General features: G+C 43.2%; 2 protein-coding genes across 4 annotated transcripts; one reads left to right on the top strand and one right to left on the bottom strand.

The window, feature by feature from the left end:
• Window positions 1-67: 67 nt before the first annotated feature.
• On the bottom strand, window positions 68-6,313 carry FBXO39 (F-box protein 39). 2 transcript variants are annotated; one of them, XM_050908858.1, is made up of 4 exons: window positions 6,245-6,313; window positions 2,415-3,642; window positions 1,126-1,302; window positions 68-375 (listed from the first exon to the last, which is right to left on the bottom strand). In XM_050908858.1, exons 2-4 carry the CDS (start codon window positions 3,426-3,428, stop codon window positions 247-249), a joined length of 1,320 nt encoding a protein of 439 aa, XP_050764815.1. In that variant the 5' UTR covers window positions 3,429-3,642; window positions 6,245-6,313; the 3' UTR covers window positions 68-246. The 2 variants fall into 2 exon arrangements, with proteins under 2 accessions (XP_050764815.1, XP_050764814.1); XM_050908857.1 differs by lacking the exon at window positions 6,245-6,313 and adding an exon at window positions 5,666-5,705.
• A 2,027-nt stretch (window positions 6,314-8,340) lies between these two features.
• On the top strand, window positions 8,341-15,672 carry PIMREG (PICALM interacting mitotic regulator). 2 transcript variants are annotated; one of them, XM_050908730.1, is made up of 5 exons: window positions 8,341-8,631; window positions 9,464-9,798; window positions 10,598-10,693; window positions 12,209-12,255; window positions 13,581-13,636. In XM_050908730.1, the coding sequence occupies exons 1-4, from the start codon at window positions 8,341-8,343 to the stop codon at window positions 12,237-12,239; spliced, it is 753 nt and encodes a 250-aa protein (XP_050764687.1). In that variant the 3' UTR covers window positions 12,240-12,255; window positions 13,581-13,636. The 2 variants fall into 2 exon arrangements, with proteins under 2 accessions (XP_050764687.1, XP_050764686.1); XM_050908729.1 differs by lacking the exon at window positions 12,209-12,255 and having other exon boundaries at window positions 13,581-15,672.
• Window positions 15,673-15,893: the final 221 nt, after the last annotated feature.

Below are 15,893 nucleotides of genomic sequence, written 5' to 3'. Positions count from 1 at the left end.
TTGGTTCTGGCGAGGTAAAACAAAGCAAGGGCAAGAATAAATGATGCTGGAGACATAGAAGGCCGGTTCCAAAGTCCAACATTTTAATGGATGAAGTGTAAAATTGTCCGTTGCCTCTCTCTTGCTGTAATGGTATTTCCCTTTCAGAGGCACTGCTGTCAAGATTCAAATCCCTTACTAATGCCCCCCAAAGGATCCGTTCTTTGCTTGCAGATGTCACTGGGTGTTCTTCTCTCCCGCTGTGGTTTACACCATTGGGTAGGTGATGACAAAATAATTAAGCTCTGAGTCAATCAGGTATTTGAACTTCCTGTAAATATCACACAACAGCCGATCCTCCTCACTGCTCTCTTGTCGGGCTGTGTAAATCCTGACCTGTATGCATGAATGACAGTCATGTCTCTCAGATACATGGAGCAGGCTCAGCCCATTAAAGCTCGTGACAACAAGAAGCCTCTGTGACTAATGAGGAATCTAGAGAAGCCAAATTCCTTGGGTTTGAGTAAAATCTTGAGGTTATACTCTGTTTTCACTCTGCAAACATCATCTCCTGCCAAAAAATTTTTGGGAAGAGAAAGGTTCCTTTTACCCCCAGAACTGATGCATCCCTGGGATCTGCACGGATCTGGGAGGATCTACTGAATTCAGAATCTAGCACGCAAAGTAGCATGACAGCATGGTTTACACTAGGTACAGTTGTCATCTGGCCCCAGTTCAACACAGCATCCCTAAAGAGTGAGATGTGTTTATATCTTTTTGCAGTTTCGTGGGATTCAACCCACCTGCCTCAATTTAAGCATAGACGTAAGCACTGAGCCTGGGAGGTGACTGAGAATCCCTAGCTTGAACTAGAGATGACAGAGGAAACCCCAGTCTAGGAAGGACTTGTAGAATTGTTGGGGCTTGTTATTAAACTTCTATAGTATTCTGTATATTGCCAAGTAGGTTGGAAAGCCCCATTTCTGTGAGTGGTTCTCAGGCTCGTTATAATGCTAAAACACAATATAGGGAAGGTAGTTATTTTAACATTTCCGTAAGTGACCTTTCTGTAGGCATGGGGACCTCACCTTTCTCTGGGTATTGGAGAGAGGAAGGGAATGGGAGTTTTGAAGCACAAAGTCTTACCTTTATGGTAGTCAAAATGCATTTCCTTTCTGCACGGTTTTGTAGCAGCCTCTCCATAAAGGTGACACTTAGAAATGCCCAGACTTTCAGAAATAACAACCTCTTGCATGATAAGATGAGCTGTAGCAGCTCATCGTCCAGCAGCTCATGGTCATTGTTTAATTCAAGTGTTAATTTCTTGAAAAAGAATGAACATTGTTAGTGCTACTGAACAAAGCTTGTGAGCACAGTAACTAGAATTCAATAAACAAGAGCTTCCCAATTTTACCAACAGAAGTGACTGTCAGCAGATCAATTTTGTACCTTGACATTAGCAGAGAATCAGTTTTGTATTATGACAACAGTATATGCTACAGTGATCTCCACTGTCCTGTTAAGATGGGGGAGTCCCTTGTGCATTACATACCATTCTCAGAGAGACAACTTCTACTACCATTAGAAGACGCTACACCCACAGCTCATGCCATGATCTTATTTGGCATATTGGAAATTATCCCAGATACGAGAGCAGATCAGAAGACAATTTCTAGAAAGCTTTACAGATCTCTGATGTTTATTGGAAACTCTGCAATGCAACAGAAATCAAAGTTGTCAGCAACCATCAGGTATAAGGCTGTGTGCTTCCCTCAGGCATGCAAAGACCTGATGCTCATTTACATGGGTCAGCTGTTGCACACCTTTGGTGACACATCCTTGGTGACACCAAAGTGCTTTGACGTGGGCACCAGTTAATTTACATGTCCTGTAAGACATTTGTGCATTGCCAAAATGGAGCAAAACCATCAGTGTAGGTTGATGCAGGTTACAGCTCTGTAAGCAAACAAGGTGTACAGACTATTTCCCTCATATGCAGATTTCCCTGCAAAAGGGTGGGGTTCAGAAAAATCTGAAAGGATAAGAATGTTATCAGTTACTAAAAATGAGGTGTCTAACCAGAATAAGCCTAAAGCTTTCTTACAAAAATGACGTTTTCCTGCCTGAAAGGTTCTTTTTGCTCACAGCTGACATTACAACCACCAGTATTTCGGGTGTTTTAGTTTTTTATGAGGGCAACCTGACATCAGCCTGACAGCGAAGACTAGCATAATGGGGATTGTAACTGGACAAGGGTAATTACCTGAACTATACTATACGTGGAACACTGGAATGGCTCACTTATGAAAATTACCCTCTCTATATAAAACTGAAGCAGTCGGGAATGCCTATTGATGACTACTGTTATGCAGAAAGCCTACACGATTGCTTAGCTTTGTGATACTGCACTAAGATGTCACTATTGTTTCCCTTACCTGCAGAACATGCCAGTAGGCTGGGAGGAGGTTGGTGAGGGTAGGTCTCATTGTCCACTCTGGGTCACTGAAATAGCAGCTCCGTAGACTGATGCTCCTGACTGGGATCTCCGCTAGCAGGATTCTGGCTAGGTGATCATGCTTCATGACTCTTTCAAAGAAGAAGTTTACGTTCAGTTTTGGGGCTGCCTTAGCCAAGTTTGCCCACGACATTCCCCAGACCACTTGCCCATGAGGGTCATGGATATGACATTTGATATTCAAGGTGCACAGGGAATGAGCGCTGTGCTCCCGCAGGATGTCCAGCAGTTCATCAGAGATGCAGTTATAATTGAAAGTCAGGATGACCAGGCTGTGGAACTTGGACATAGTTTGGTGGAACAAGGTGCTGCTGTAGACAGGAAGGTGGAGATGGAAGAAATCCTCAATATTGATTTCAGATATAAAGCTTTTATTTGTCAAGCAGCTCAGAGAATTCAGAAGCTCACAGCCTTCTTCCAAGGTTACTCTTGCTCCTTTTAGGTTGAAATAATCAAGCTGTTTGCTCATTCTTTTCAGGAAGGTAGCCAAGTTCTTGATAAACTGAGCCCTGACCACATTTTTCCAGATCAAGCGGTCTAATTCCAGGTACTTGATGCTCAGGGATACTAGGCGACTGTTACGCTTACCCAGGTGTGAAAGAAGACCTCTCATAGTCACTTGAAATTTTTGGGTAAAGGCAGTATTGTAAGGATTCGATAACTTGATCTCAAGGTGCTCCAAATACTTGCCAAATTTCTTGACATACCACAGTGCACTTTGAAACTCCAATGAGTGTGCCCTTGATGGTCGGCCGTAGAATGTGATGGTTCTGCTTCTCCAGAGGGATCCCGAGTACATGGCCCAACTCCATTTCTTACAGACCAAGGCAGCCTGAGACCTATCCCTGTCGTCTAACCAATGGAAGACATGCCTCAGACAGACATCAGGTAGATGAGCCCAGGAGCTCTGCTCAGGTTCACCGTCATCCTCCATTGAGGAGACAGTTTTTCACTTCTCTTCTGGGTGTTGAGCCAAACCTAAATGAAGAAGGCTGTGGGTAGATTTCTTGCCATTCCCAACAGAATAGGCTTCCAAGCAAATGGATGAAAGTTTGCTTCTTCACATTCAAAAACAACAATCCTTTCTTTGCCTCTGTACTCAAGCAGTCAGGGTCAAACAAGCTCTTGGGTCTAAACTATAGTCTAACCTAAATCAAAAGAAAAAAGCAATGAAGAACAATCACAGTACAAGCACAGACACATCTTTCAACTTTCTGGCCTTCAGTCTAGCTAAACAGTGAAATGGTATCAACTGCTGATAGAGCAGCCACAGCCTCTAGAAACCTTTGGTTAGCATCAGCTGTGATTGATAACAGTTTGTGGCCTGATGCCTCGCAACTAAAAGTACCCAGTGCTTTGGGCTATACACATTTGAACAGTACTGTCGGCACAAAACCAGTGCAAATTACTTTTCTTATCCTTCTGGGGTACTGTTCCATGAGAATCACCTGAGCCAGTAGATTAAGGTACAATCCCTGTTGAGAGTAATAAGCAAGATAAGCTGTTCCATTACTCAGTTCGAGCAGGATGTTCAGTCATTGTGCTCCAATGGACAGGGAGAACGCTGGCGAGTCAGAAGACCAGCTGGGTAATGGTAAAACACATAAGTAAACAACCACAATGCAAGAAGTTACCAGTTCCACTCTCAAGGCTGGACTGTGTAAGTATTCAGCTCCCTGCACACTTTTCCAGCTCTCATAGTCTCCCTCCAGAGTTCAAGATTTGTTTTCTCTGCCTCCCACCCCTCCCTCCACAAAGTTCAGCCATTGCCATGGAGCAAAGAGGTAACGTTTGTGATGTCATGGCAACTGAATTTATTTATGCAAGGGCAAACAGTGAACAATGCCTACTTGAGCCAAGTCATTTGGGCTAAGGTGAAGACAGGGAAAAGGAAAAGCAGACTTGTTTGGTAGTCCCTTAGGAAGTGAGAAATACAGGCCACAATCTACAAGCCAGGTGCAGGCTGTATGTCTTGTCTTGTCACTTTTCACCGACCAGATAAATGGATCAAGCGGCTGCGCAATAAACAGCCAAGAGGGGAAGTGATGCATCCTCTTTCAGCTATGAATTGCAAACTTCAGCTGTGAAATGCAAACTACATCCCACTGGCCTGTTTGTTAGGTGCTCGTTTTCATGAGGCCTTTTCCAGATCAGGCTATTAGTTGGCTCTGCGAACAGCCAAAGGGCATGGAAAGCTAGTGTTCCATTAGTAGCTTTGCAGAGAGGCAAAAATTCAGAATGTATTTACTTCCCACCTCTGTAGTGCATACGTCTTACCGTGTCCACTTGGTAAATCACTCCTTAGCTCTTGAGGATGAAACTGGAAAAACATCTAGCGATACTTTCTTATGGTCTACCCCAAAATCAAGGCTTATTGGCTGACAGGACTACAAGAAGATGCAACTCAAAAGTACGTGATGCCAATTTCCAAACAATCTACCTTTCCTCCTTTGCGCGTGCTGTTCTGTTGGTTAACAAAGTCGAAATGGATGGAAACAACAGAGGCACCATAAGAAGATGAAGAAAACATGCATACCCCTGAGAGTCTGTTTACAACTACAAAGGCTCAGATATTTCTATTTTAATTTTATAAACAGGCATGAAAGGACAGGCTGACTGCCCAGTTCAGCTTCAGCCTGCTGCTTCTCTTTTGGCCTACAGTTCTTCTGTCACACATTATCTCTCTGCCTGTATGTGCTGTCTGTTCAATTAGCACCGTGTCTATTCCTAGGGATTCCCCCTCTCCCCCTTCCCATCCAAAACACCGATCCAAACCCCCAGCTCTCAAGATAACCCTTAGAAACTGAGCATGTGGATCTGATTACCACCTGACTCCACCTCTTGTATTTAGTGCCCCCATCTCCCCCCAAGAACTCTGTTTTGCAGAACTGTCAGTCATTTAGAAGGTCTTTAGATGAATGACCGCATTTTGCCTGTCCAGACAAAGATCCAAGCCAAGTCTTAAAATATGGTGGCTCAAGCTTCAGTTTGCTAGTGAGAAGAGCCTGAAACTTTCCCTATGGAGATGGGGGGCAGGGGAAGAAGCATAACACATCTGCAACTATCTGGAAGCCATAAAGCCAATGGGCAGAGGAAAGCAGAACAGCATATACGGCTGTAATACATACAAATGCATCTATTAATAAGGGATATTTATTGAGCTATACTCACCCATATTATAGTGTGTGAATGCAAAGGGGTACAAACACCAACACGTGGAACTTTTTTTAAACCATAGCTCTTAGGAACTTATAGAAGGTGTGTTTATAAGCCAAGAGGCACCCTGCAGTGTTACTTGGGTTGGCTTCTGGCTTCCCCATGGTGCTAAGACAAGTCTTAGCTATGAAGCTGTCTCAGCTGTCAGCTCTGAGTTTAACTCGATGGGGGGGGACACCAAACCAAACCTTTGGAAAAAACCACAAGCTGCTACAGCTCTTCCAGAGAGATTTTTCAGGTAGAAATATTTTAAAGATAAATGCTTTGCATGTCTTGTTTTCCTCTAGGGTACAATTAAAAAAAACCCGCCAAACAAAATAAAACAAAAAAAACCTCAACCCCAACCCCAACACAAACCACATTCTCTGCACTTGGCCTTTCTTTGCTGCCTGCTTTGCTACGGAGGACATCCCAGATGGTTTCCAGTACAACACTGTGCAGTTACACCAGCTCTCTCCTCCAGCAAGAGCTGCAGAAGCCGGCGGAGAAAAAGCAAACAAAAACCTTCTAAGAAGTCGGCTCATAATTAATTACCAGAAGAGGCGCCGTGGCTTGCATACCCAAGTGGGCAGCCTAGCCTCTGAATCCTTTTGCTATTCCTGCTGACGTGCATCTCTAGGCCACAGGTCCGCCAAGGCGCAAACCCGCGGGGCGCGGGCAGCAGAGCTGCCGAGCTCGGGCAGAGTCGCCATCTGCGTCTCTACAGCACCTGCGACTGCTCGGGACACACACCGCCGCCTCCCCCGCCTCGCCCCCCATCCTCGCCCCCCATGCTCGCCGCCCCGCCCGCCGGCGCCGGCCGGCCGCGGCCCGCCCCGCGGCACCCCCGTCCCCGCTCCCCCGGCGGGGCAGCCGCGGCTGGTGCGCAGGCGCCGAGCCGCGTAACGGCCGCCGCGCGTGCGAGGGGCGCAGCCAATGGGGGCGGGCCGCGGCAGCGGCGCCAATCCGGGGAGCCGGGGCGCGCGGTGCGCCGTTCAAACGCGGCGGCGGAGGCGCGCGGCGGCTCCCGTTGTGTGGCGGCAGGTCGGCGCCCGTCCCGTCCGTCGCTGTGAGTACGGCCCCGAGCAGCTGCCGGGGCGCTCCGGCCGCGGCCCGCGTTTCCTGGCCGTGCGAGGGGCCTGAGCCGGCCTCCTCCGGCGGTCTCCTCCGGCCTTGGCGTCGCCTTTCGCACTTGTTTCAGCCGTCCCTGGCGGGCGAAATAACGGCGTCGGCTGGGCTCGCCCTGTGCCGCCGTGTCAGCTCCCGCGGTGCAGAGCCGGTGCTGTACGGGCCGCAGCTGTACGGGCGGTTCTGGCCGCGGCTGTCAGTAGGGAGCACGGGGAATGCCAGCCACGAGAGCCAAGTCCTGCCCGAGCAGCGTGAACTGCTTGGATGAGCTCCAGGGGCACAGTCGCGTTACCGCGACAGGAATATCTGAGGTGCCTGGCGTAGAAGCTGCCTGTAGTCTTTGCCGTGGGTTCCAGATGAACTGGAGCACCGCGCTGTATTGTGCAGTGCCAGTTTGATAACGGATAAACGTAACCCTGGGACGGTAGCTACTCCCCTCTGGATGTTTCACCCGAGTAATATTTTCTAGCACAAATTAATCAACAGTAGTTAGCAGTTTATCAAAAGGAAGCTGGATAAGCTGTGAGCTAGTAAGAGAGCTGACTGGTTGCCCGATTACTAGCCTTTCCTTGTTGCCACATGCAGGAATGCATTAAAGGTGTTAATATCCCAAACACCTTCAGGATTAAAAGATTTCAATAAGCCTTATTGCTTTCTGACACAAGTAAGGACACTTGTGAGACATGGAGACAATTTGGGAGATCAGAGATAGTAAGGAATATCAACAGGCTTTCCTAATATGTGGTATAATGATGGTAGAGACCTCCCAGCTTTTTTTATTAACAGTAATCTGCAATGAAGTATTGGTAAAATTCATTCACTCTCAATTCCGATTGCTAAAATGTATTTGCATTTCAATTGCTTTTTAGAAGTAATTAGCTAGCGGTATCCTAGCTTGATAGCTAGTTAAAATGAAGAATTTAAACTATATACATATATATGTTTAAGTTGTCATATATCATATAGATAACAGGCATTTTAGCCCTTCCCACCAATGTCTTCTGCCAGTAACAATCCTGTCCGTTTCAGGACTTATGTATCCCCAATCATAACTGTGACTTAAGCGTGAGCCTTCAGCTAGTAACTCAGGCAGGAGACAACAGCAGCTGTGTGAACTTGTCTGGCAGTGGAACGCTGTTTTGATTAACGAAGGCAAAAATTTGGGATATGAGACCTTAGTCTGAGACACCAACAAGAAACTTGCAGTTACAGTGCATTCTACCTCACAAGCTTGAGTCTCGCAGCTTACCAGGTCTGATGTCCAATGCTGGAAATGCAGTATAAGACTTCTTCATGGACATGCACAGACCTAAATAGCTGTAGGAATCGATGCTGATCTCCTTCAAGCCTCCAAGTAAAAGTCTGCTCAGCTCTGATTTTGTTGTTTCAGGCAAATGTAACTAAATATATTGTATAACAATTTCCATTTCTCCTTTTTCACACTGCTCTGTACCTTGCTCTGTCTAATTCTTGCTCTCATTCTGATTGTTTTAGAGATAAGGTTGACCAAGAACTGGAACAAGATGGTATCTGTGCTCCAAAATGTCAAGGCAACAATGGCCTGGCGGAAACACCAGCTCCTAGCTGACTTCGATGAGAATGAGAGCCCTGTACCTGACAAATTCAAGAGAAGGGCTTCTTTGAGTTCTTTCAATACCATCCGCATGTCCCTAAGGAAGCGAGTACCATTAAAGCAAGTAGAGCTGAATTTTCAGAAGACCCCAACTTGGGAAAGTCTAGAAGCAAGACAGAAGTGTCAAACTCTTCAGACTATTAAAAGAACAGCAAAAAATGCTTTTGGAACAGTGTCCCAGGTACTTTGCCTTTGCAGTGGAGTGTGGATAGAGTTTAGTTTTTGCTTCAACTTCAGTACTAAGATTTCTGGACTGTGTACAGAATGCTGTATTCCAGAGAGTCTATCCCACGCACTTGCACACCATAATGCTTGTCTCATAGCTACTAACTAGTAAAATCTTTAATATCCTTGCTAAAGTATAGACAGGCAAATTATGGATCTGGCAGAACAGGGAGGAAGGTGAAAAGAAATATGAGATGTAGTTTCATCAAAACTTTTGTTACTAAATAAATGCTTTTCCCCTACTGTATTTCATCATGTATGGCAGAGCAGCCTTCACAAGGAGGAAGGTGGGTAGAGACTGCCATTGCTTGCAAAGAATTGTTTCTGAGAAATGTGTAGCACTTTGGATTTTTTTTTTTTTTAATTCCTTTTCCTGTACCCATACTACTTATTAGCATGTTCTTCATTATAGTCAATCTAAATCTGGACTGACAAAAACCACTAGATGGTAGCAGGGTAGCAAACTCAAGCTTGCACTTCCCTTTGGTGGAGACCTCTGATTTTAACCGCACCAATTATATGTTAGGGAGCCTGGCTCTTTCCTGCATAAGAGCAGCAGGAGCTCTGTTCCAATGTCTGCTGAAGTCCTTGACAAGTTCCAAGGATTGGGGGAGCAAATGACTCCTCCAATGCAAATGGGTACAGAGGGTTAAGAAGCATTCATGCTAGACTAAACCTGATATGAGAATGAAAGCTAGGGATTCAGCTCAAATGTTCCATGTCTTTCTGGTTCCAAACTCTAGGCTAATTGAGTTCATTTAGACATGTCTGTCTAACGCTTCTTTCAGAAAATACAGAAGTCTTGCCAAAGCCCAGTACACTCGCTGGTGACCTTTCCAGCTGAATCTATGAGCAGAAGCTGTGCAACCAGTTCTACCAAGAAAAGAAGTACTACACCTCGAACCCCTTGCCATAAGAAGAGTGTTACTCCAGCAGCCAGTTCCAAAGGCACCCCAAGATCCAGCCAAAGAGCCTTGCTTAGGCCAACAAGGGTGTCAGAACATAGAGAATGGAAGAGTTTCTCATCCTGGCTTGGTAAAGATGCTGTCTCTCTCCGGAGATCAAGAAGAGCAGCAGCACTGAAGAGCCCTTATTCATCACCTGCTCCTGCCAGCAGAAAGATGTAAGCCACATCCTTTTGTAAACTTTATTCCGTTTTTAAATTATTACTGTGATTAGAATATCTTGTAAGGTGAAAGGCAAGATATGAAGGTTGCTATCCTATTCCCCTGAAAGGGTGTGCTGTTCAAACAGTTAAGAAAGTAGTTACAGGTCCCTGTATAGACAGGGACTGAGCACTGCATAAAGCTGAAACATGAAACTTAATTTTGTGCTGTGACAAGAACTTTTTAAAAATCAGTCTCCCACTGGGTAAGTTTACACCATGTTTCTCAGCACCAGTCCCCATCAGACACTAGAGACATACCTGAGTTCTTTGCTGATGCCTTTCTGGTAAAGAAAAATGCTCTCAATGCATCTCACTCCTACTTAGCTCTAACTTTTCCAAAGTTGCTATTTGTATTGCAAAGATACCTGGAATAGCTCCGCTTATGCTGAGCTCTTGTTTGCCTCAAAGATTTAATACAAATTAGATAAAGGGTTGTGAGCTAGGGAAGTACTTCATAATGCACACATAGGTTTTTGTTTTGGTCAAAGTCACATGAGAAATGTCAAAGATAGAAGCTGAATCCAAGCCTTGTGAATCTGAACCCAGTGTTTGAATTGGAAGATAGCTGCCTTGGGGATGAATGGAGATGTGAAGCAGTTGGTCAGTGGAATTAAGAGCATGATTGCTACAGCCCTTAACTTCTCTGGGTAAAGTCTGGAGGTAACTAGAGTTGTTACTGCAGGGATAGGCTTGAGTAGTGTCACCTAGTCAGTCTGTCCTGTGTGATCTTTAGTAATGACTGTTCTGTTTGCAGAGAGTTTGACTGCGAGTTGGAGCTGGTCTCCTCAGGGATTTGCCAATTGAAGCATATCTCCCAGGCATTTGATGATGCCATTGTGCAAGAGGAGAGGTAAATACTGCTAACTGTCCCTCAACTTTTAGCAACAGGTTACCTCTGTCATGGCTTAACCCCAGCCAGCAACTAAGCACCACACAGCTGCTTGCTTGCTCGCTCTCTCCACCCAGTGGGATGGGGGAGAGAATTGGGAAAAAAAGTAAAACTCGTGGGTTGAGATAAAGACAGTTTAATAGGACAGAAAAGGAAGAAAATAATAATAATGGTAATAATAATAATACTAAAAGAATTTGAATATACAAAACAAGTGATGCACAATGCAAAATGCTTAGGAAATTCTCATTGGAAACTAGGAAAAAAAAAATGGTGAGCATGAAATTTTCACTGGGACCACTCGCCAACCAATGCCCAGTTAGTTCCTGAGCAGTGGTCCCCAGCCAGCTTTCCCCCCAGTTTATATACTGGGCATGACATCATATGGCATGGAATATCCCTTTGGCCAGTTTGGGTCAGCTGTCCTGGCTGTGTCCCTTCCCAACTTCTTGTGCCCCTCCAGCCTTCTTGCTGGCTGGGCATGAGAAGCTGAAAAATCCTTGACTTAGGATAAGCACTACTTAGCAACAACTAAAAACGTCAGTGTGTTATCAACATTATTCTCCTACTAAATCCAAAACACAGCACTATACCAGCTACTAGGAAGAAAATGAACTCTATCCCAGCCGAAACCAGGACAACCTCCCACTCGGACACTGCCAGTTGCAGGCTGAGTGATCCCTGTAACTCAGGATAAGGAATAGTTGCATAACTTTCTCAGCTGTAATGTAGCAGAGCCTTTCTTTCTTCAAGATACCTGTGCAGATTAAATCTGCAGTGGGACTTGCAGCTTCTAAAACCTGTCAAATGCTCTCCTTGTCTTCAGGTTTCTTGCTGTGGAAGTCAGATTTTTCCCAGCAAGAGCCTCCCTTCGACCTTGTGTGAGAACAGTACCTCCCTGCCTCTGTCTAAAGAGGTGTCAATCCAGGCTGGGGGAAGCGGGGGAAATCCCATTGCACTGACACTGTCATTGGTGCCTGCACGTTTCTAAGAACCTTTTATTAGGTAGCATTATGTTAACCAATAGTCCATGGTACCCATAACTCAAATATTTAGAGGATGCAGAAGCCTCTTATGCAACACTTTGGTTAATCCATGAGGTGGTAGGCTGCTGTGTTTGTAAAGGTTATGTCATTCTGAATTAGACATTAAGACAGTAAAAACTAAAGGCCAGAAGTCTTGTCACAGGGCAATTCCCTAAACCTCTTCCCCTCTTAGACCACTTGATCTTAGAACACTATGTCAAGCATTCAATAATTAAAAGTCAAGCACCTAAAATCCTCTAGAGAGGGCTTAGCATTAAGTACTTTTATCTACAAAGACATAAGGGCTTAAAATCCTACATAATTCCAAAAATTCAATTTTTACCAATGGGACCATTTCTAGATAACTATAGGTTAAATCTTGTATTAAGTTAATGATCATATCCATTGAAAGTTCACTAAATCTCACTCCTAATATTCTCCCATCTGTTAGTGATATGACAGTTTCTCTCATTCGTAACTGAAGATAGTATCAACCAGGTAAAGTAGTTGTTCACTTACCTTGTCTATACCTGCATGCATCTGTGGGGAGAAAACCTGCTGTTTGGAGAGAGAAAGGCTCATTGAAGTATTATTATGTGGAACCACAGGGTTCTTCCCTCATATTCACTGTGGCTGTCTCTGCTACAGCAGATCATTGTGCAGTTGTAAAACTTCACCTCCACACTGCGGATTAGCGAAACCTTGTGGGTTCGCAATGAACCCTAAAGCTGGGCTTCTATGCCAACAGCAGCTTTTTTCACCCCAGACCAGAAAACTACTGGTACTAATGTCTTTGTCACTCAACCTCAGTTGTCACTGATACTAATGAAGATCACAAAGCATGACAGAACAAACTATTACCCTGAGCTGTCTAATTTTACAGCCTTTCTTTTCCATCCCTAGCATTGTCTTAGCAGTTGAGACGATGCTATCACAGTAACAGCAGTTGATACCTGTACTGCTGGCATTTTTAAACACAGCAATTGTACCTAAATGGATGGGAACAGGAATTCTTTGCTGTAAGTTTCTAAACATCACTTCTAGTTTCAATTCATTGAACCATTACCAGGTAAATGCCTCTCTTACCTTCACTGAGATTTGTATTGTGACATTAATATCTTCACCCATTATATGGGAAGTGTTCCTTTTGTGAAAGTTACATCCAGAATACTATGTCCTATTTTAGCAGCAAAGATAGGTGTAAGATGTTGATTGCTGTAACTTCTCAGGAAAAATAAGAGCAGTTTCAAATGCTTGACTGAAGCTTTAAACAGTGATGTGTACTACTTCCACTAAGCAATTTGGTCCAGTTCTGCATGTGTAGATGCATACAATGTGCTCTGTCACTGGCTGGTTTGTAGGTTGCCTACTGGAATAATTGTGAAATAAACTTTTTTGGAGGTGCTCTTGCAGGCTTGCATGAGACTTTCTGTTCTGGTATCCAACTGCTGTGAGTTTTAGTGTTACAGCTCCCTTTTCATCTTTTCCATGATGAAACAAACCTTGATCTCAAACTGTTTATAGTTGCCAGCTCCATGTATTGTTCTAATGTTTTTCATTTTAATGAATTAGATTATATCACAAGAAATGCTCCTGTTGCTAGTTAAAGTATTGCAGTACTTAATTTGTGTACTGCCATTTATGCTCACTGAAGGTAACAAAATATTTTCTTGCTAGTGTTTAGAACTGTTATACAGTGAAAGTGTACAGGTCCCAGGCCTCTTCCTTGCTCCCATCTAACAGTTTTCCAGCAATTTGTGTGACAACCAGTTAATTAACCTTACTGACTTCATGCTGCTAACAGCAGTCTTGTTCTTCTGCAGGCAACACGCAATATCAAACTACTACTATCTAATGGCACAAAACTTAAAGTCTGCGCATCGATCTCAGAAACTTTCTCAAGCTATCGGAAGGCGAGCAAAGAAACTCCATCGAGCACTTGGTACCTAGACAGAGATGACTGTAACTATTGTTAGTTTATGAGCATATATAAAGGAGAGCTCTGTGTAGCACTTGAACGGGTGCACTCTATACACTGAACAAGCCATTTTATAACCTTTCTTGACAAAGCAGCTCAGGACTTCCCTTGCTTTCTCTTTTCAAGCGAACAGGAGAATCAAAATTGTACCACAGTGTATTATCTCCTGCTGAGATGAGGGACCATCTTGAATGTGACTTTCATAAGGCAGTAAGTACTTTGAAACTTATGTTGAACTGACCAGTAGGAATGGCCAGAGCAAGGGCCGCAGACTTATGAAGGGTGATCATAGGTAATAGTAGTATTTAGACTGGTATCCAATTGCCATGAGTTTTAGTATGAGTACTTTGCATACTAAAAGTACTGGTCCATTATTTTGAAAGCCTAACAATTTTTTTCTGTATACGAACAACCCAAAAGTTAAGCATCACGTTTAACTGGAAGTTAATGAAACAGTAGTGGCTTGTTTGAGTTCTGACCACAACTGCCATTCCAAGGCAACAGGTTTCTGTGGAGTCACTCATGCCACAAGAGAGGAGCCTCATTAGGACTCTAATTCATGGCCTTAAGGATTGCTATTAGATTAGCCTAACTAATCCTATCTTAAGTAGCTGGGTTCCAGACAAATCAGAGCAACTTTATGTCATTTCTTGCTGCTGCTTTAAATAGTATCTTGGCAGTTGAGTTAAACATTGCTTTTGTACTACAACATCTGTCTTTTAGTTATACACAGAAATTAGTTACTACAATTATTGTAACCTCTTACAACTACTGTTATTAGCTAATATCACAGTGCAGGTATTTTATTTGATGAAGTATACTAAGCATTTGATACCTGTATTTTGCTTCTAATTACTTTTTTAAAAAAGTAAGGTTCATTTGACAAGCCTTTTTTGGTAGGTGATTCAGTTTAACAAAGTTTAGTCTTTCAAACTAAAGCAAAGATTTCTCAAGCTTCTAGAATTCAACACCAGGGCTGTTATCCATGGTAGCAGCTTTGTGCAGGCTTCTCAGATTACATTCACTCTAAGATGAACCTTCAAACAAAAGATTGATTTGGGAAACTTTGCTCTACTTGATAATTTTTAAGATGCACGTGTAATTTAGTAAAACTGGGACTACTAAAATTTTAATGGTATTAAGTATAAATATGGGAAGTAGTCATGTTCAATTCTGATTTATGTGTAAGTATTGATTTTAAACTTGCTCCTGATTTTTCTTTTTTCTTGTCAAACTAGATTGTTTTAAAATATTGAAACAGTTAATGAGGCCTGGAAACATGAAAACAACCCTGACTTCCAGGCTTTCAGATGACTGAGAGCTTTAGCTTGTGTTATTTCTTGATGTAGTTTTGTGTTGCGGTTCTGTTTGTTGGTTGTTTTTTTTAACCACGTTTCTATATGGAATAGTAGCTTGAAGTTATTCTTTGCATGTATTGGAACTAGTTCTATAAAGCTTTCACAAAGATGGTGTCTCATTACTGAAGTATTTTCTTATATGACTTTTCAAAAGGAAGGAGGGTTGGAGTTTTGTCAAAAGTCATCTCCAATCTAAGTATTATTTCAGATAGTCAGATCTATTAAATAGCCTCTATTTATACTGTTTCCACTGGCTACTAGGACCATGTACAATGATGATCTAATACTTCCCACATCACTGGTAAGAAAAATCAGTGACGCTGTTTGCTTAAAGGCAAGGAAGGTTTTATTTAAGTGACTAATCTGTTATAAGATTTTAAAAACCAGCTCACATCAAAATCTATACCAGTTGTAGAAATCTTACTCCTTATTTCATATTAAGAAATTCATTATTGTACATTTTTGAATCTTTACAAGGCAGCCATAAGAAATATAAACATTTGTCACCAGATAGAACCTTCTCACTGACAAACAATATTTAAAAGTATGCACTTAATAAAACTATAGACTGAAAGAACATGTACAATTTCAAGTTTCCTTGTATGAATTCAGTTGTAAGTGGACTGCCCCCTTCCCTCCCCCACAAATAGAAAAATAAGTTATGGAGAAGGCTTGGGGTTCTGCGAGAGGACTGCCATTCTGGGCCCTACACCAGTCCTCCCAGAATAACCTTGTCTTTAAAGTTTGCAATCTGTAAATGACGTTTCAACGTTGTAATCTCTGGTATACCATCTCCCAGC

Source organism: Gymnogyps californianus, chromosome 20 (assembly GCF_018139145.2).
Source record: "Gymnogyps californianus isolate 813 chromosome 20, ASM1813914v2, whole genome shotgun sequence".
NCBI classification, from domain to species: domain Eukaryota; kingdom Metazoa; phylum Chordata; class Aves; order Accipitriformes; family Cathartidae; genus Gymnogyps; species Gymnogyps californianus.
This window is presented reverse-complemented; position numbering and strand designations above follow the sequence as displayed.

Excerpts from the sequence above, each read along its gene's own strand:
- FBXO39 (XM_050908858.1), bottom strand. The coding sequence starts at position 3,428 with ATGGAGGATGACGGTGAACCTGAGCAGAGCTCCTGGGCTCATCTACCT. Across the intron at positions 1,303-2,414 it reads CCTACTGGCATGTTCTGCAG|AAATTAACACTTGAATTAAA; the intron begins GTAAGGGAAACA and ends TTCTTTTTCAAG. Across the intron at positions 376-1,125 it reads GCATTTTGACTACCATAAAG|GTCAGGATTTACACAGCCCG; the intron begins GTAAGACTTTGT and ends TCATGCATACAG.
- PIMREG (XM_050908729.1), top strand. The coding sequence starts at position 8,341 with ATGGTATCTGTGCTCCAAAATGTCAAGGCAACAATGGCCTGGCGGAAA. Across the intron at positions 8,632-9,463 it reads CTTTTGGAACAGTGTCCCAG|AAAATACAGAAGTCTTGCCA; the intron begins GTACTTTGCCTT and ends CGCTTCTTTCAG. Across the intron at positions 9,799-10,597 it reads GCTCCTGCCAGCAGAAAGAT|AGAGTTTGACTGCGAGTTGG; the intron begins GTAAGCCACATC and ends TTCTGTTTGCAG.